The following is a 20142-nucleotide window of genomic DNA, read 5'->3' on the forward strand; positions in this document are numbered from 1 at the left end:
ACCAATTAAAATGATTTTTTTTTTTTAAACTACACAATTCATAGTGACACCATTTCACAAATACTCCATTTGTCAAAAAAGTAACCTAAACCTAATATTAAAACTTTTTGTTTTTTTTAAATCACCAAGAATGAAGCAGTTTTGAAAAACAAAATCTAATAATAAAACCCGCACTAAAAAAATTGCACAATTCATCACGAGTGGTTGTAAACGCGTCTTTTGAGTTTCACCTGCACTTGTCCCGTCAAGGCGGACAGGTCAAAGGTGTACTGCAGCTGAGCGTCGGTCAGGTTGCAGCCGCTGGTGTAGGTGGCGTCCGAACACACCACCGGGGTCGCCCACTCAAAAACGTACACGCAGCCCTGCAGCCGAAGCATGCGCGGGGAGCCCTGACGAGACAAAACGCACTTTTTAGGAGGATGACAGATTGGAGAGAAGAGAAAAAAAAAAAAAGGTTTCCTGACCAGCTCCACGCCTCTCTGGCAGGTGAAGATGATGGTGGAGGTGTAGTTGTGCGCCGGGTCCGACGCGCAGCGGGTGGAGCTGGAGTATGTGATGGTGACGTCACCCGTGGCGCTGATCTGAGGGCCGCTCGTCGTCCGCCCGATGTCCTTTTGAGAGACGCAAAAACAAACGTTGACCTTACACGTGACAAATATTTGAGTTCACAGAAACTAACGGACAAAAAACAAAATAAAATTCATAAAACAATTTCCCTGAAAATACATTTTAAGTTTATACAACTAAATAAAACTAAGCATTTATTAAATAAACTAATAAAAAACTAATTTTATCATGGTGTTTATTAAATATTGTGCACAAGTAATATATATATATATATATATATATATATATATATATATATTTTTTTTTTTTTTTTTACACAAAAACTAATACTGAAACTAGCTAAAACTACGTATTTTTTTAAATAAACTAATAAAAACTCAATCATTTTATCATGGTATTTATTAAATATTGCGCACAAGTAATACATTTTGTTTTTTCCAAAAAACTAATCCTGAAACTAGCTAAAACTAAGCATTTTTTTTTAAATGAACTAATAAACACTCATTCAGTTTATCATGGTGTTTATTAAATATTGCGCACAAGAAATATATATAAATTTTACACAAAATCTAAGATTGAAACTAGCTAAAAATAAGCATTTTTTTTTAAATAACGAAAATAAAAACAAACAGAACCAACCTGAAAACTAATTAAAACTAACTAAATTTAAAAAACAAAACTCAAAACGAAATAAAAACCATGTAAAATGAAAATTCCAAAAGTATTAGAAAACGCACACTTGGCATCAATTTCAATAAATCACTAAAATTGTTTTGTATTACTAACAAAAACAACAACAACAACAACAACAACAACAAAATAATTAAAGACTGATCCCTCTGCACACAATAAATGAATAAAGTAACAAATAAGTCCCGTCATTCTTCACTTATTTGTGACTCACAATTGGGGGCCCATTGTCGGGGTCCATGCAGACTGTGGCGCCAGGCGGGCAGGTGACCCCAGGAATGGGGTTCAGGGGCTGACAAATGCTGATGTAAAAGTCGGGCGAGTCATCGTTTTCATCCACAGCGTCATCTGAACGCAAAAAAAAAAAAAAAAAAAAAAAAAAAGATTAACGCGAATGACGTCAGGCTGGCTGACGAGTCATCTCTGCCTGCACGCAAGCCAACCTGTGGCGGTGTAGTACCCGCTGGAGTGGATCAGAGGAGTCAGGTCGATGGTGCTGGAGCCGTTGCGGACCGAGCACGCGACCTGCCAAAAGATGAGACGGAAGGCGGTTGACGACGCCCGTTGCGGCCGCCATCTTGATCGCGCCAGCGAACAACGTTTGATACTCACGGGCTGCTCGCACATCAAATGCGTGTGGAAGGCAAACCAGTGCGTGCACGTGTCGGCTTTGGAGTCGATGAGGACGGGTTCTGGGGGGGCCGAGCTCATACTGGCTGGTCTACGAAACACAGAAGATACGGTTCAAGTGCACTTGACTCATTGAGACAGTTTCAGTTCAGATTTTGTCAAAATTAATGGGGTAACTTCATTATTTTTCACGTACAATTAATACCTTTAAAAACATTTTTTTTTACTCTTGCTGTCGACTGATGATGACATCACCCGTGCTGAGGAAGTCGGTAACGACCAATCATGGCTCAGTTTACGAACCAAACCCACAAAACAAGTGAGCCATGACTGGCCGTTATACCTATAGTTCCTCAGCACAGGTGATGATGTCATCATCAGTCGACAGTAGGTAGAAAACTTACTTTTTAAAGGTATTACATGGAAAAATAATGAAGTTATCAAATTCATTCTGGACAAAATATGAACTTTTTCACTGCTGAAAATTGTTCAATGAGTCAAGTATCCCTTTAAGTGGTCATCGCTAGCGTGCTAATGCTTACCGTATAGCATAGTATAATTTTGTTGGTGTTTTATAATGCATATAATAAATTTGGAGCACGAGCACTTAGAAGTTGGGTACAAAAAAAAAAAAAAAAGTGTGTGGTTGGTTGCGATTACTCGTATTCCGTACCGGCAGACGAAGTGGATGACGGTGCTGTGCTTGAGGGCGGGGTTGGCGGGGCACGGACTTCCTTCCTGGTACGTCAGCTCCACCACGTGATCCTTGTACGAGAGCTTCCCGCTGGTCCGGCCGCCGCTCAGCGCCGCGTTGACGTCTTTAATGCACACCGCTACCGTGACCAAAAAAAAATAAAAAATTGTATATAACAGCAATGCATATCATCCACCTACAATCTCTAATAATATTGAGACACTTACTTGCCAATGCAAGCACACATTGATCGCTTCACAAGCAAATTAGGTTCCCCTTCATCTGACAATTAGCATAGATTTGAAACATAGAAGGCCAAAACATCCCTAATGAAAATTTAATTGCACTAATAAACTAGCCACTAGCGTGTGCTAGAACTGCAAAAATGGAAACCAACCTGACTTTTTAAACAGTCCTGTTCCTTTTAAATATTGTGAACATGCCGACGACGATATTGTGGAAGTTTTAATATCATGATATCGCCCTTATCGTTACATCCCGACTTAACGCAAACTTAAAATAAACCCCAGGAAAGTAGCACATGTGGACGATGATTCTCAGTCCTCTGATGTTACATTTGTAGCTATTTTAAGGAGACAAATTGATGTGAAATTTCCGTTTTTATATTAGCAAGTACAGTGAAAATTTCATCTCGATGACGAATCAGGTACGTCAAGATCCTCGGGCTATTTTGACGAAATCATATCACAGGCTTATGTCGAAACGTTGGGGAATTGTTCTCGATTGCGACATACCGGTCCCGGGGCCACAGCCGGCGTTGTCCATGTCCGCGCAAATGTTGATGCGGAACATCCTGCCGCGCGCGTCGTGGTCGTACGTCGTGTAACCGCCGTCCCGTCGCAGGCTGTTCAGGTCGAACAAATGACCTGGAGAAAGGTGGGTAGGAAAATTTGGGATTTTTTTTTTGTTTTTGTTTTTTTTTTTAATGCAAAAAATGTTACAGGATTTAAAGTACTTGCATACATCGCCCTCTTCATATTGTCAAAATAAAACGTCAAATTGAAACCTGTAGCCGGGTTGGTGACTCTGCAGCCGTCGTGCTGGCTGCTGTTCAACGGGCAGGCGGCCGCCGTGAGCCACACAAAAGTGTACAAGCAGTCCTCGATGGCGGAAATCAGAGTTGGACGAGAGTCCTGAGAGCAGACAAAAAAAAAAAAAAAAAAAAAAAACAAATTAGAAAAAAACTATTTTGGACTATTAGCAATTATCTGTAAGGCGAACTCGACGTCGCCAACTCACAACTTGGTCTTTGTCGCACTTGAAGCGAATGATGGTGGAGCGGTTGCGGACTCCGTCGGGGCAGGCCTGGCCGCCGGCGTACTGCAGCTTGAGCAGGCTCCGGTCCCACGTGGGGCCGCTCGTCACCTGCCCCAGACTCACGTACCCGTCGCCGACCTTCACGCACGCCGCGCTGCCAGACGGACACTTCCACGAGCCTGCCGCACAGTCACAAGAGGATTGCTGTGCAATTCAGACAAATTCAATTGCATTTTCAATGATGACGCTCCACAATTACAAAATCAGCATAATCGTACAAAATAAAATAAAAAATATATTACAGTATTAATACGAATTTTTGAGTTGCTTAAATTTATACATTTGGACCTTTTTTTAAATTTTGAAATAACTAATTTAATACATTTTGTTTCATCCAATAGTTGTCTGGAGTGCCGACCCACAAGTCCAAGTGTGAAATTTAACAACTAGGTTAATTTTATTGGGAAATTGGTGCATGCAAATTTCATGTATATTTAGATGTGATCATCATTTCGTTGTTAAAAAAAACAAAACATTTTACTTTTCAGGACATATCGTTTAGTGGTGTGTAAAAATATAAGTCAAGTTGGGAAACAAGCGCAACAGACGAGCGTGACGACGCTCCAGTCAATAACGAGAAAGACGAACCTCCCTGCGGCACCAGCGACCTGCAGATGTTGATGTAGAATCGCTTGCTTTTGTCCTCCGTCGAAGGAGTCACCTCCCAGTTTTGGGCCTCGATGGCCAGAGGTGAAAGGTCATACGAGTGGCCTGCACCGTCACTACAGACACAGACGTGTACTTGAGTCACTTTTGGGATGTGTGTCGTGTGTGATCGAGTTACAAGTGACTTTTTATTTCAGAAATGTGACTTTAACTTTGTCACGCTTGCTGCTTCTGAGAAAAACAAAACGTCGCTTACTGATATGAGCAGCTGGTCGTTTTGATGGGGAGGCACGCCAGCGCGGTGGGCCAGTTGAACAGGTAGGTGCACTCAGGAGTCTCCTTGATGAACTCTGGCGCCCCCTTATGGCAAAAAGAGATGAAGTGCACATGCAAATTCTCAAATTGCGTGGATTTGAAACATAGAAGGGCCAAAACATGCCTTGTGAAAATTAAATGGCACTAAAAAACTAGCCACCAGAGGGTGCTAGAACTGCACAAATGGATATCAACCTGACTCTTAACAGATGTGCTGCTTTTCATATCGTGACATGATATATACGTGACAGTTTTAATATCACGATGTCGTGACATCCCTACCAGAAACTATACAAAAACAAATATTGATATGATTTACTTGATTCCAAATAGCGGGTGCTAAATTGCGCGTTGACGCTAACAGTTTGCAGACGCCGTTCGTGCAATCTTACGGGGTGCATGTCGGGGTGGCAGGAGAAGTAGATCTCTGTGGATCGCTGGTAGATCTTGTGACATGTCTCTCCATTGGTGTAGTTCAAAATGAGTTGATCTCCCACGTAGCTCAGAAGCTGGTTCGCCATTCCTGCACACACATATCACCATAAAAAAATAATAATTGAAAAAACGCCACACGGCAAAGATAAACCACAAATTTGGATGCTTTTTTTTTTTTTTGCCACCTGCTATCTTGTGGTTGTTTCCGTCCACCTGGCAGGAGGAGACGACGTCGCTGCCCGTGTCTTTGTCGGTGCAGACGCCCCTCTGGAGCCCGCCGCACACCGACAGGTGGTAGATGTACTTGTCGCTCCGCACCGGGTAATCTTTGCCCTTCAGGGAGCTCAGGTTGAACTCAAAGCCGCTTCTCGGATCTCGGACGCGGCACTCGTCACCTGAGGGGCAAAACGGCCGTTTAAAAACCATGAAACCTTGGGGGTTGGGGACAATTTGGAGGCTTCTGTTGGCGACGACCTTGGGACTTCTTGATGGGACAGGCCTCCGTCGTCCGCCAGATGAAGACGTACTCGCAACCCACCTGCTTGTCAAACATGGGGGAGCCCTGTTAAAACACAAACACGTATACGTTTTTTCTCGTGTAGCCTTATTATCCACATCTGAAGTAGAGGTGTGTGACGATATATCGATATTGCGATAAATCGTGATACTTTTCTCCTGATAGATTACTGATACGTTTTTTGTTACAGATCACTCACTGGGCTGTCGTCACACAGCAAGATGATGCGCGTGGAGTAGCGGGACGCGGCGCCACACTTGTCCCCGTTGTGGTACAAGATGCTGATGGAGCCGTCTTCCGCCACTTGAGGGCTGGCCTGGACCAGACCCAGGCTGTAACTGGCACCGCCAATTACGGCGCAAGAACCCAAAGGACCCACTTTGGAAGGAAAAATAAACACATTTTCTCGTTAAAAGATTCATAAAGTCGAAAAAATAGACATCAAAAACTCTTGCTTACCAGGACAGTCCTTTATAGACGGGAGGGGTCTGCAGACGTTAATGTAAAAGGTGCGCGACTTCACCGCGTCCGTGTCAATGGCGACCCAGGGTCTGTCCTCCCCGCCTCGGACCAGGTGACTCAGGTCGTACTCGTTGCCGTGGGAATCTGGAGGCCACGCAAACGCGCGCTCAATTTAAAAGGGCGGACAAAATTTCGCGGCATGGTGCGTGCCGTGCGCCGATACCGATGACGCGGCAGTCCACCGGCGCCGGGACGCAGGCCAGCGCGGTGGTGAACTCGAAGTAGACGTCGTGGACCACGTGGCTGGGAAGGGTGTTCAATTCCTCGCGCAGCAGCTTCAATGAGCCGTTGTGCGCGTTTGGATCGCACACAAAATTAATGGTGAAGGTGTCCCGCGTTGCTGGAAAGACATTTCAAGTAAATCCGAAGTATTATGTGGGAAGTGTTACATGGCAAAAAAGTAGGAAAAGAATAAAGAATAAAAATCACAACAACATATGTGGGAATGCGTGTTCACCTGTCGAATCGTCAAGGAGTCCCTTGTACGTCAGTTTGAGGAGGCCGTCCGTGGAGTACTGCAGGGTCTTCTCCACCCCCACCGGGCTGACGGGACGCCCGCCTTCCAGCTCGCAGCCCGCCATTCCCGCGCCGCAATCCGCCAGATCCGAACAGATGTTCACCTGCGAGCGGGGGCAACCACCACCAGGAAGTGTTCAAATTCTCAATGTGTGAAGGTTTTTTTTTGTTTTTGTTTTTGTTTATTTCTCTTTAAATGATTAACTCATTTACTGTACATAAAAATATCCCAGAATCTGTCTTACCAAGAAGTCCTTCCCGTTGGCTTTGGTCCTGTATCCGGTCTGGGAGGCGAGCGGCTGCAGGTTGAACTCCAAGCCGGTGTCGGGATCTATCACAGCACAGCTCTGCGATGGAAACACATTTTGGTCAATTTGAAGGGTGTGCAATATGGTTTAAAATAAATCCTCAGATTTTTTTTTTCCCTCCACAAAAATCTATTTTGATTCAATTCCTCCACCAAAATCACGTACGTTGTTCTTGGTCGTGGTGATGGCACATGCAGCCCTGGTCTCCCATATGAAGTTGGCGGTGCAGTTCTGGTACATGAGGAATCGCGGGCCCATTGACTACATGACGAAGAAGTCCAACAACAACAACAACAACAAAACGTCACATGGAGAACATCCAGCTAGGCCCCGCCCATCCAACGCGTCTCCACTGACCAACATCCCCCTGGTGCACTCCAGGTGAATTCGGGTGGTGTAGGTCAGCTTCAGGCCGTCGGACTCGCAGGGGTCGCCGTCTGTGAACTCCAGCAGCAGCCGGTCGCGACCTTCGATGATTGGGCCGCGCTTGGAGACGCCCATGTTACCTACGGACACCACTTCTTGCGGGAAGCCCTGATGGAAGAAACGCAACAAGAAGGGTGACTCGCTTTTTAAACTCATTCAATCCCAAAAACGTGTAAAAACGTTTTTTTTAATACTTGTCCTCTCCCAAAAATGTCTTTACACTTTTTTTTTTTTTTTAAATATACTTTTATGCAAGAGCATAAAGAAAGGCTTTGATGCATATTCTGACATGAAGAGGTAGCTTAAAGCAATGGTAGTTGTTACACAAAAAAAAAAAAAAAAAAAAAAAACAGCCAGCAGGTGGCAGCAGAGTATAAGAGCTCAGCCAGGACCATGTTGCAACAAGCTTTTTTGTCAGTGTTGTCACCAGGAATGTGACTATTAATGAAACTTAATGCTAATTGTTGCAAAATGAAAACTTTTTTTCCCTGATAAAAGAAGAGACTAATCTTTCTTTTGGTTCTATGTTCTTATCGCAATAGAATAATATTTTGTGGGCCTTGCAAAATCCTTCAAAATCCAGTAAAACAAGTCAGGAGTGAAGGCGGTTGCTTCAGTGAAAATGGCTGCGAGTGAATGAGTTAACAGTTTCCACAAAAGCCCCAAGTCACGAGCGAGCACGTACCTGCGAGGTCGCGTACTTCATCTGGCAGACGGACGCGTGGCGGTCGCAGCCCAGGACGGCGTTGATGGGCCGGCATATGTTGATGTAGTACTTGCGCAGGTTGGCGGTGTCGGACAGGTCCATGGTCTGCCAGTTGCCGCCGGACGCCGAGCGCGACAAGCTGCGCCCAGAAGGAAGACGGATGTCGGGCATGTCGTCACGCTGCATCGACACGATACAGTGAAGACGTACCTGGACAGGTCATACTGCTCCAAAGTTTTGGGATCGGTCACCAGGCACTCATGAGGCCTTTCGGGACACGCGTACGATGTATACCAGTGGAAGTTGTACGTGTACTGGTCTTCCACCTGTGCCCCAATGAAAGGCGTCATGAGAAACTGCTCGTCAAAACATTTGCAAGTTACTTTTGGAGGTCGACCTGGAATTCTGGTTTTCCAGCGCCGGCTTCAGGGTCGCATAGGAAGGAGATGAGGGTGGATCGGAGCGTGTGTTGCTGGTTGTTGTACTGCGAGCCGTTGCTGTAGGACAACTGGATCAGGCCGTCGTAGTAGGACAGCCGCGAGTTTGCCTCGCCCAGACTCCATCGACTACAACGACATGTGCAACATCCGGATCAAGACGGGCACATATGGTTCACTTCATTCTTTACCCCGGCCCAATGAGCATATTGTTATTCAATTTACATTAAAAACAAACAAACAATTTTTACAATTATTTTTAGTTTCTTCATATCAATTTATTATTAACTTCTTAAAAAACATTTACATACCCATTTAATATTTTTACTTTTACACAATTAAAAATCTAGTTAATATTAGTTACATTAGTTATAAATACAATGGATGAGAATTATTTATGTCATCATGAAAAAATGTGGCCACGATAATAATTGGGATGTGATCGAGAATTGGGCTGATCACAGAATTCTCAGCTAATCGGTGTTGGATGTCAAATATGGGATTTTTAAAATGATCCTAATTCTTAAAGGTGACAAAATACTCATGAGGTACAAAATGTATTGCAAAACATAAACAGCAACATTTTAAGCTACAAAATTTCTGATTTAAAGTTTCTGATTGAAATGAAATGGCGAGGAAAAAAAAAAAAAATTGTGTGCTTCACCACTGATATGCTACCAAAAAATAAATAAATTCTCATCGCCATAAAAAGGCATGTTGAGATGGTTTTGTTAATTTTTCTTTTCATTGCAACAATTGGGACAATCTGGAATCACTTTTTTAAAAATTATTATTATTGAATTGAATTGTCGAGGTATCGGATCAGGACTCGGTTTCAGCAGATACTGAAAATCAAATGACTCGACTTGGATTCAGCTTCAAAAATATTGTGATTGATCCACTGCTAAAATTATTCATACTGTTGCATCTTTAGTTTAGGTTAGGATGGTACAATAGCATTTTAAACCCTGCAATATTAATGGACTGTAAAAATCACATAAAGGCGGCAAACATTCATTATTGCTCAATCGTGATGTTTAAACGAGCACACATTGGTGATGGTGAAGAGCACATTCTTTTAAAAAGTGTGTACATGGGCCCAAGTAGCACCCCATTAAGACCCAATAAAAACATAATTTCATCAATTCAAAAAGACGTAAGAAACTTTGTTGTACCTTTTCTCCACCTGGCAAGCGCCGGCCTTTTCAGGACAGACGGCGGCTGTGACCGGGCCGCACACGTTGATGTAATATTGGTAGTTGTCGTCCGTCAAGTTGTAATAGCCGCCGTTGGGCTTGCTGAGCGGCGACAAGTCGAAAGAGAAGCCTGGCGAGGAGAAACACTTTTTGCGGCTCGACTTTCCTCTAACGCCGACCGAGACCTTTGGACTCGAAGGCATTTGCCGTGAGCGGCGTACCGGCCTGCGGGTCCTCCACCTTGCAGTTGTCCCCTCGCGTCTTGGAGAGGACGCACGCGGCCGCCGTGTGCCACTCCAGCTCGTACGCGCAGCGATCCGACGAAACGCTGCGGACGACGGGGGCGCTCTCCAGATCGCCTGCAAAAACAAACATACGTTTTTTTATTCGCTTTACTGATTAAACGCTCATTTAGCACGATTTGGCTAATCGTTGAATGAAGGCCACCTGGCTTGCACTTGAGCGTCAGGATGGTTCGAATCCTTGTGGTTTTGCTGCAAAAGTCTCCATCCGTGTACACCAGTCTGATGTCGTTTCCCTTTTCCGTCTTCTGCGGGGATGAAAGGAAGCTGCCCAGGCTGATCATTTTGTGCTCTTTGTCTGAAACGCAAAATTTGCGTTTTCAATATAGGGACCGATCTGATGATCTTATGTGTTCAACAGTCGATTAATTGATAATTAGGAGTGAAGTAGCTCCACCTCGCCGTCTGTCTTCTTTTTTTTTCTTGAGACCTTGAGTCAACATGTCATCATCATTGCTCTTTTTTTTTTTTTTTTTTGCACACCTTTGTCTTTGCTATATTGTGGGACCCATACACGAGTGTTTTTCCAGGTTTAACTGCCATTGTGGGGACCGACTTGAAATTATGGGGACATTTTGGTGCTCCCCACAAGTTCACACCTCTTTTTGAGGGTCAAGACTTGGTTTTAGAGTTTCGCTTTGAATTGGGTTATGGTTGAGGTTAGAGAAAAAAATGGGGGGAGGCCATCATTTTGGATAGTTGAGGTTAGGGAAAGGCATAATGTCAATGAGAAGTCCCCACGATGATACAAAGACAAATGCGTGTGTGAGTGTGCATGTGAGTTTGTGCTTATTTATTCACCTGAAACCTAATAAAAATGCCACACCCTTTACCTGAACCAGCTACTTCAAAGTCAAGTATTTCAGAAGGTCAGGAAACCAGAGGAAAGATCAAAGGAAAGAAAGACGAAATCCAGAAGCAAACCAGACACCACCCACAAAACCAGAAGCCTCCTACACCAACCCCAGAAACCCCCAAAATTCCAACAGATTTGTCTGTCTGTCTGTCTGCTTACCTTCGGCACAAATGGCAACATTCTCCGGGCAGCCGGAAGCTCCTCCTGCCTGGATGACTTTGTGGCAAACGTTGAGGTAGAAACGCTTCAAGTCTGATTCAGCGGATTCGGGATCCACCGCCTCCCAGTTGCCATTCACCTCTGACCCTGGAACAAAAAAAAAAAAATTCTGATTAGGCTTCCAAATGGTTCTACGATGCCAGGAAAGCATCCCAACCTTAAAGAACTGAATTTTAAGACTCACCAGGCAAGCGGGTGAGGGGCGAAAGATCATAATGCTTGCTGCCATCGGTAACCCGGCACAGAAGCTCCTCCTTCTCCTTGACGCAGGCGTGCGCCGTCTGCCAGTTAAAGTAGTACGTGCAGTCCGTCTCTCCCCCGAACACGGGGGTCCCCACGCCACCGTTGGCTGAGCAAATAAATAAATTCGGCACGGTGAATAAGGATGAGCCAAGTCGGCTGCGGCTAAACGGCCGACGCTTCTCACATGCGTTCCTGTTGCACTCAAAGTTGATGATGGTCATCCTCTGGAAGCCGGTGGAGCACTTGGCGCCGTCGGGGTAGATCAGCGTCAGATCGCCGTCCGAGTAACTGAAAGACATGGCGGGTATCGTAAAAATAAATAAATCAATAAATAAATCAATCAATCAATCAATCAAATACAGGATTGTTGAATGTATATTTGGAGCTTACAGGAAGTAGCCTGGTCCCCCTCGGCAATATATATTTGTAGAAAATGAATAATGGGAGCAACGTCATCTGAAGGTGCTTTTCTATTGGCTGCTGCGAGATGACATCACTTCCAGTTATTATCAAAATCAATCGACTTCAAATCACATTTAAAATCATCCCCAAAGGCTCGTGCATTAAATTAATTACCAAAGATTGAAACAAAGCACATTTTTGCTATAATTATAGTTAATTTTAGTTAGTTTTGCAAACATAGAATAGAGTTTCAGTTTTGTTTTTTTTTCTCGTCTTTTTAAAAAGACAAAAACATTTTTCGTTTTTATTTTTTGTTAATGAAATTGTTCTTTGAATTTTAGTTTAAATATTATATTATATTATATATTATATTAAATTAAATGAATTACCAAAGACTAAAACAAAGGACATTTTTTGCTCTAATTACAGTTAGTTTTATCAACATAAAATGTAGTTTCAGTTAGTTTTCATTTTTTAAAAAGCATTTTCATTTTATATTGTTTTGTTAGCAAAATTGTTTTGTGAATTTTAGTTTTTTTCATTACTTTTAGTTAACCAATATAAATAACCTTAGTTCTCACGAACACTAATCAAGCCAAATTACCGCAGCGTCTGGTTTTGGTATCTGCCGGCCACCTTCTTGACGTCGCCCGTCTTCTTCACCTGGCAGGAGGAAACAAACTCTCCCAGGCTGCTGCATTCGTCCGAGGGAACTTTCCCGCACACGTTCAGGTAGTAAACGTAACTCTCGCTCCCGTCGCTGTTTGACGAGTGCGCATAGTAGGGGTGGTCCGTCGCTAAGACACAAACACAAAAAGGCGGATTAAAATAAATAAATCCTAAAAATAAAGTTCCACAGGCAGCCGGGGTGGTTGCCACTGGCTCATCGAACGACTTACAGCTCAAGGTGAGCGGCGTCAAATCGACGGCGATGTCATGTTGCCGGCTGGTGAGTTTGCACGTGTCGCTCTCCAAATAATCCCGGTGGCAGGCGTACTCCGTGGCCCACTCCACCTCGTAGCGGCAGTTGGCCTCCGCCGTCATCTTGGGAGGGCTGCCCTGTTGACCAGGGAAGAGCGTTCAAGTTGACAGCCGCGGGAAAAAGCCTCCTCAACCGGGTAGTATGAACGCGTTTGCCTTACGGCGTGTCGGCTTGACGGGCAGATGAAGGTGATGGTGACGGCGGGTGAGTGCCCGTTGCAGGAGACTGGAGGAGTCGCGTCGGCGCTCACGTTGTACTGCAGCCTCAGTCTTCACGGGGGTGGACGGCAACAGAGGAAAGAAGGGAACAACTGATTATCTCGAGATGGGTTTTGACTCATTTGCTCCCAAAGACGTATAAATACGTTCTATCTAATCTCATGTGGACCTTGAGACTCGTTGAGGCTACCTGTCGTTGGATAGAAGTTCTAAGGGCTTGGCGGGCGAGCCCATGTTGTAGGCCACATTCTCGGTGACCAGACACGCGGCGGAACCTTCCGGACAGCGCGTTTCTCCTCCACCTGACGCGGCGGCAGAGGAACGCGTTATGGCATAATCACAACTTTACAGTTCCCGACACACGTCGTCGCGGGCAACTGACTGAGGCTGCGGCAGATGTTGACGTAGAAGTCGACGCCGTCGTCGCCGTCGTCCACCAGGTAGCCGCCGCCGCTCACTTTGATCAGCGGGCTGAGGTCGTGCTTCTTGCTGTCGGCGTCAAAGGCGAAGCAGGGCACCTGACAAACGCACGCCGCCACAAATCAACAAAACAAAACAAAAAAAAACACGCGCACGCAGGCGGATCTTTATTGCGAGCGCGTCGTCCGTCGGTCGGCACCTCTTTGTGTGGTTTGAACTTGTCGCTGCTGCAGGCCACGTACGTCCGCCACTCAAAGTAATGCATGCATTGAGAGACGGCCACAAACTCCGGAGTACCCTGCAAGGCAGCAAACCACAACAACAGTGTGACGATATATCGATATCGCGATAAATCGTGATACTTTGTCTCCCGATAGATTATCGATACGCTTACGCAAGTAACGCGATATTTGTAGTTGATACAAAAACGGCACCATTGCTCATTCCTTATTGAGCAATTACTTGGCGGGCCACTAGGGGGAGCACCTCATTAGCGCTTCAGGGAAATGGACGCAAGTCTTCAGGCGAAGAAGACTCATCAGATTACTTGTGTGAGACATTTATCTAATTTATTCATTTTTAATTTATAAAAAAATATATATAAATAAAATAAATTTAGAAATTATGTTGAAATTTTGGAAAACTATTTACAGTACAAAACTTTAGAAAACTATGTATTTATTCATTGCAAACACTGGGAAGTCCCAACACTTTTTAATTTAATTTATATAAAAAAAAAATACATTTAGAAATTATGTTGAAATTTTGGAAAACTTTATTTACAGTTACAAAACTATTTATTTATTCACTGCAAACACTGGGAAGTCCCAACACTTTTTCATTTATAAAAAAAAAAAATAATTGTAAAAAAAAAATACATTTAGAAATGATGTTGAAATTTTGGAAAACTATTTACAGTAGAAATCTATTTACATATTTATGTATTAATTTACTTGCTTAGTTTTGAATTTCGCTTAACATGCTGATGACCCTGGAAGTTCCCGACAATTTCTGTTAAAATTTTTAATTAACCCTCGTGCCTTGGAATCAGTGACACCCTCTAAGAGTACATTTTAGCCAAATAAGTAATTCTACTTTGAGGTGTGATAACTAAGTCAATTTTTAACATTTTTTTTTATTTCAACCACTCAAAATGTTCATTGGCATCAGAACTATCCATACATATGAAGTTTTTTTTTTTTTTTTTATGTATTCCCCCCTCTTAGGACAATACAAGCCCAAAGAATGGACTATGAAGAAAACGAACTGTGCTGTATACATGTATAAAAAATAAATAAAAAATTAATACTTCATATGACATAATTAGAGCTTCGAATAAGGCAATAAGTTATAACAACAATTTTTTCAATGCATGCCAAATTTTTTGACAATGGCAATTTAACTCAGAACACCCTCTAAGAGTACATTTTAGCCAAATAAGTAATTCTACTTTGAGGTGTGATAACTAAGTCAATTTTTAACATTTTTTTTTATTTCAACCACTCAAAATGTTCATTGGCATCAGAACTATCCATACATATGAAGTTTTTTTTTTTTTTTTATGTATTCCCCCCTCTTAGGACAATACAAGCCCAAAGAATGGACTATGAAGAAAACGAACTGTGCTGTATACATGTATAAAAAATAAATAAAAAATTAATACTTCATATGACATAATTAGAGCTTCGAATAAGGCAATAAGTTATAACAACAATTTTTTCAATGCATGCCAAATTTTTTGACAATGGCAATTTAACTCAGAACACCCTCTAAGAGTACATTTTAGCCAAATAAGTAATTCTACTTTGAGGTGTGATAACTAAGTCAATTTTTAACATTTTTTTTTATTTCAACCACTCAAAATGTTCATTGGCATCAGAACTATCCATACATATGAAGTTTTTTTTTTTTTTTTATGTATTCCCCCCTCTTAGGACAATACAAGCCCAAAGAATGGACTATGAAGAAAACGAACTGTGCTGTATACATGTATAAAAAATAAATAAAAAATTAATACTTCATATGACATAATTAGAGCTTCGAATAAGGCAATAAGTTATAACAACAATTTTTTCAATGCATGCCAAATTTTTTGACAATGGCAATTTAACTCAGAACACCCTCGAAGAGTACATTTTAGCCAAATAAGTAATTCTACTTTGAGGTGTGATAACTAAGTCAATTTTTAACATTTTTTTTTATTTCAACCACTCAAAATGTTCATTGGCATCAGAACTATCCATACATATGAAGTTTTTTTTTTTTTTTTTATGTATTCCCCCCTCTTAGGACAATACAAGCCCAAAGAATGGACTATGAAGAAAACGAACTGTGCTGTATACATGTATAAAAAATAAATAAAAAATTAATACTTCATATGACATAATTAGAGCTTCGAATAAGGCAATAAGTTATAACAACAATTTTTTCAATGCATGCCAAATTTTTTGACAATGGCAATTTAACTCAGAACACCCTCGAAGAGTACATTTTAGCCAAATAAGTAATTCTACTTTGAGGTGTGATAACTAAGTCATTTTTTAACATTTTTTTTTCTTTCAACCACCCAAAATGTTCATTGGCATCAAAACTATGCATAAATATAGTATATTTATTTATTATTATTATTTCCCCCCGCCATAGGACAACAGAAGCCAAATAATAGATTATGAAGAAAATTAACTGTGTTGTATATATGTATAATAAAGAAATAAATTTGAATCTTTCATATGACATAGTTAGAGCATCAGGCAACACGGTAGCTTTGATAGAAAACTTTGGGGAAAAAAGTACTTTTTGTGGGGCTCCGGAGCGGCACCGGGACCCTCCGTGACTTTAGCCGCAAATTGTGTTTGATTTTCGGGTACAGGAAGGCCCGATTTACACCCCCGTATCCGGCGTCGCACTTCAACGAGCCACGTATCTCTTGTGCTCACGGTTCCAGATATGTGTCAGATATGTGTCATTTTCCCCGTAGGACGTACGGTTCCGGACAAATAACGGAAAGAAAAAGCTCCATTACACCGATCCGTCCGTTTACTTTACCCGGAAATCGTGTGTGTTTTTCGGATAAATTTACACCGCCTGTATCCAATTGTATCCGGCGAACGGAAGTCAACACAGCGACGAGCTACATACCGTTGGGAAGCTACACGGCCCCCGCGGCATTCCAGGACGTGCTCATATGTTCGTTTATGTTTATTTTGTAGAAGTACTTACTTGCCAACTTGCATTTGCAGCTTTTTGTGTCTCCGATCGCCGTTCTTTTCCTTAGATCCAGGAAGCTCATGTCTCGTGCACGTTAGCCTCTTAGCACGTTAGCACGTTGTTGTGAATACAAACTAGCCGAATAAAAATCGAAGCTTAGCACTTTCACACGTAGAAATGCAACGGCCAGATAAGATAACCGACGAGGAATTCATCTCGACAACCGTTACATGTTACACTTCATAAGTTGAAAAAAAACAACGTTTTTTTTGTTTTGTCTTAAACAAAGCTGTCTATTCTTTGTTTACAATTAAAAGAAAGGGTAAATTAAAAAAATATATATGCTATTATTTTCTCTTTTACTGCAAATAAATATCGGCTCCAAATATCGGTTATCGGTCCCGTTGACAACAAATAATCAGTATCAGCATCGGCCCTGAAAAACTTAAAATTAAGTCCCGTTTGCCTTAAATGGGAAATGACCTTTTCTGTATCAGCCGCTTCTCGTTAGCGTTTTGATGACATTTGTCAAGTCTTGTGCTGTTGATCAGCACCGTGACACAACATCCACTTCTTGCTTAGCGTGACCTAAAAAATCCCCCCCCCACCCCCCCCAACCGTTTACCCGCTCAACCCACACGGGAGCGTGACGTGACGCAGGTTTGTTCGGCAGAAGCACAAAGTGACAGGAGGTGACAGGAGGTGACAGGAAGCGACAGGAAGCGACAAGTGCTCGCTATTGTTGCATTTGTTTGTGCTCATCGCAGCCAAATTTGACAATAATATCTCACATGTCAATACCTCCTTTCTGAAACCTAACATAATGTTTATTGTACATAACTTTGGGGCAAAGTTTATTGGCAATTTTTCTCGTCTATCCTCCTGACTAACAGGAAAAAAATATATATATTGTCCAAACATGTTTATTTTGATATTCCCCAATATTTGTTAAGTCCCCAAAGGTTCGTGCATTAAATAAATTACCAAAGACTAAAATGAAGGGCAGTTTTGCTACAACTATAGTTTTAGTTTTGCAAACATAAAATGTAGTTCCAGTTAGTAATTTCAAAAAGCATATTTTCGTTTGTTATTTTATTTTGTTAACGAAACTGTTTTTAAAAAAAAAAAATTTGGGTTAGTTTCAGTTAACTAAAATAACCTCGCTCCTGTCCGATCTGAATCGGTTTCAGGGTCAGCCAAACGCTTGTCCGAGCTCACCATGGTTTTCCCGCACTGGAAGCCGATGGTGGTCCGGATGAAGTTGTCGTTTCCCGCACATTTGACGGTACTGTTGTAATCCAGGACGGTTCCCGACAGCCTCCGCAGGGATAGGTCGCCTGCACGACGAGAAGAGAAGAGACGTGCGCTGTAGTAGCTGTGACTTTGAATGTGTGTGGCTTTAAAAAAAAGGTAGACATTTGACTGTATTTAACAAATATACGTCACATTTTTTCTCAGACTTGCTTTGAAAAATAAATGTTGACCAAGTGATCCCAGCTGAGCTTCTTGCCCTTTGAGGGAAATCATTTGTCACGGCTGTCATGTTTGACGTCGATATAAATAAAGAGCGGTGGGAAAAGTACGTTCTGCTATGGTAACCTCACTCACAGCACCTCCAGCAAATTATTATTACTTTACAAGCGCCAATCACCAAAAAAAGTCAATAGATTAATTGATTCTAAAAATATTTGATAGTGACAGTACTAGTCCTATTTCAGGAAAGCGGCACAACAACATTACTTATAGTATATAATTGTGAAAAAAAAAAAAAAAAAAAAAAAAGCCTTGCTGTTCCTAAGAAACAAAAGTAACAGAAGCATTAACCTGTTGGTAAAAATAACTTGTTCCTGTATTGTACACTCAAAATGAATGACGTCATCACAATGACAGGCCTGTTGTTGCGTCTCTTTGTCATCCTGCAGCGCCAACGAAAACGCTGTCAAACATCTCGTTGCATGTGGCAGTCACGGGACACGAGGGAGAGAGTCCATCAGGCCGCTTGCACAAAGTCAATCAATCAACACGGCAAAATGTAAGACGGCAGTCAAAGACCCCACACTCGTTTAGAAGCAACTAAAGTCAGGGAGAGAAACACATCAAATAAATGTCGCAGATTTTTCACAAAAACCTGACCTCATTTTTTTCCCCCTCCTTGGCCATTGAACAAATGAAATGATTTTATTCAATTTTTACTTTTTATTTGATTTCCCTTGTAAGATCTTTTATTTCTGCTATATCAAACAATACTTGTAACATTTATTTTCAGTGGGGGGTTTTTTCAACTTCAACAAAAATATTGTAATTTATTGTGAAAATAAGCGCTTCCTCTTGAATAATGTGCCTTTGTCAAAATATGTAAACATGACATTTTTTTTTTTATATATATATATAATTTAACCACAAACCTCAAGCAGTCTGACAAGTTTCTAAAATGTCGCAAAAATCACTGATTTGCAATATTTAAATGTCATGCCATGTCATTGGCAATGTTCAGAGCTCTTGACTTTATGATTAATTTCAAACGGGCTTCTTGTGTTGACCAATGCGAAACTGAAAAATTAAAGTGAGAAAGTGATGTTGTAAGTATGTTTAGCTCCGCTGTTTGCGGCCATGTTCTATTGTTAAGCACTCAGCAAGGTTTACACTACACTTTGACCTCCAGAAGCTTCTAAACGAAAAAAAAAGAAAAATTCTGACGAACTCGATTACTAAACAAACCTTAAGAAGAACACACTCAGGATGAGACAGACGGACACTGGCGGACTCACCGACAGACTGGTAAATATTGCTGGTCAGGTCGCGGGCGCAGACGGCGCTGGCTTCACCGCAGGGAGTGGACGGGGACGAGTCGCACAACTTGAGCGTGTAGCTTATTTTATTGTCCAGGTCGATTGCCTCCCATTCGTAGCTATGAACAGAATCAAAATAATAATTCAGATACTTTCGTCTGTTGTCAATAATTATACACATTTTTACAGCAGGGGTGTCATGAAAACAAACTTTGATTTGAGTCTTTGAATTTGATTATCTTTAACAGTTTGGGCTTTGGAGATACAAATGACAAAAGCTACAGCTGTACCACATCCACCCGAATCAAACCGAATCGAATTTGTTCCACGTGAAAATGTACCGTGCTTGAATCGTATCGTACCGCACGTACCGCGATACCTTATCTAATTGTCTTTTATTAGGGAGATGCACAACCATGTGTATTATTTTTGGGAGTTAGTGTAATATAAATATTTAGTTTACAAAAGCCTGCCACGGAAACGTCATTTAGACTTGAGAATAGTGAGTAAAATTGAGTGTTTGAGGGGAACGCATAAACACATTTAATCATTTGAACGGCACAAAAGTTGCATGTTTTTCATCGAAGAGTCCTCATTGGAC

The 20142-nt window shown here is 41.9% G+C and overlaps 1 protein-coding gene across 2 annotated transcripts in view; it reads right to left on the reverse strand.

Moving 5' to 3' along the window:
- The window catches only part of igf2r (insulin-like growth factor 2 receptor), a 30630-nt gene that overhangs the window by 8182 nt on the left and 2306 nt on the right, over positions 1-20142 (reverse strand). Inside the window, exons 2-39 of one of the 2 annotated variants that reach the window (XM_077509793.1) lie at positions 19521-19660; positions 17971-18089; positions 13745-13843; positions 13508-13643; positions 13316-13427; positions 13068-13176; positions 12825-12984; positions 12530-12722; positions 11708-11811; positions 11465-11629; positions 11221-11367; positions 10351-10503; positions 10125-10262; positions 9883-10033; positions 8668-8836; positions 8481-8596; positions 8250-8409; positions 7496-7672; positions 7304-7399; positions 7076-7177; positions 6772-6934; positions 6478-6654; positions 6252-6398; positions 5992-6170; positions 5750-5837; positions 5461-5670; positions 5233-5363; positions 4782-4885; positions 4508-4641; positions 3842-4038; positions 3609-3735; positions 3337-3468; positions 2561-2720; positions 1870-1978; positions 1701-1782; positions 1472-1605; positions 465-611; positions 231-389 (exon numbers count right to left, since the gene is read on the reverse strand). In XM_077509793.1, the coding sequence (XP_077365919.1) occupies positions 231-389; positions 465-611; positions 1472-1605; positions 1701-1782; positions 1870-1978; positions 2561-2720; positions 3337-3468; positions 3609-3735; positions 3842-4038; positions 4508-4641; positions 4782-4885; positions 5233-5363; positions 5461-5670; positions 5750-5837; positions 5992-6170; positions 6252-6398; positions 6478-6654; positions 6772-6934; positions 7076-7177; positions 7304-7399; positions 7496-7672; positions 8250-8409; positions 8481-8596; positions 8668-8836; positions 9883-10033; positions 10125-10262; positions 10351-10503; positions 11221-11367; positions 11465-11629; positions 11708-11811; positions 12530-12722; positions 12825-12984; positions 13068-13176; positions 13316-13427; positions 13508-13643; positions 13745-13843; positions 17971-18089; positions 19521-19660 (5326 nt within the window). Of the gene's footprint in view, positions 1-230; positions 390-464; positions 612-1471; positions 1606-1700; positions 1783-1869; positions 1979-2560; positions 2721-3336; positions 3469-3608; positions 3736-3841; positions 4039-4507; positions 4642-4781; positions 4886-5232; positions 5364-5460; positions 5671-5749; positions 5838-5991; positions 6171-6251; positions 6399-6477; positions 6655-6771; positions 6935-7075; positions 7178-7303; positions 7400-7495; positions 7673-8249; positions 8410-8480; positions 8597-8667; positions 8837-9882; positions 10034-10124; positions 10263-10350; positions 10504-11220; positions 11368-11464; positions 11630-11707; positions 11812-12529; positions 12723-12824; positions 12985-13067; positions 13177-13315; positions 13428-13507; positions 13644-13744; positions 13844-17970; positions 18150-19520; positions 19661-20142 lie in introns of both variants that reach the window. The other variant, XM_077509792.1, reaches the window with a different exon arrangement.

This window comes from Festucalex cinctus, chromosome 21 (assembly GCF_051991245.1).
Source record: "Festucalex cinctus isolate MCC-2025b chromosome 21, RoL_Fcin_1.0, whole genome shotgun sequence".
Lineage (NCBI taxonomy): Eukaryota > Metazoa > Chordata > Actinopteri > Syngnathiformes > Syngnathidae > Festucalex > Festucalex cinctus.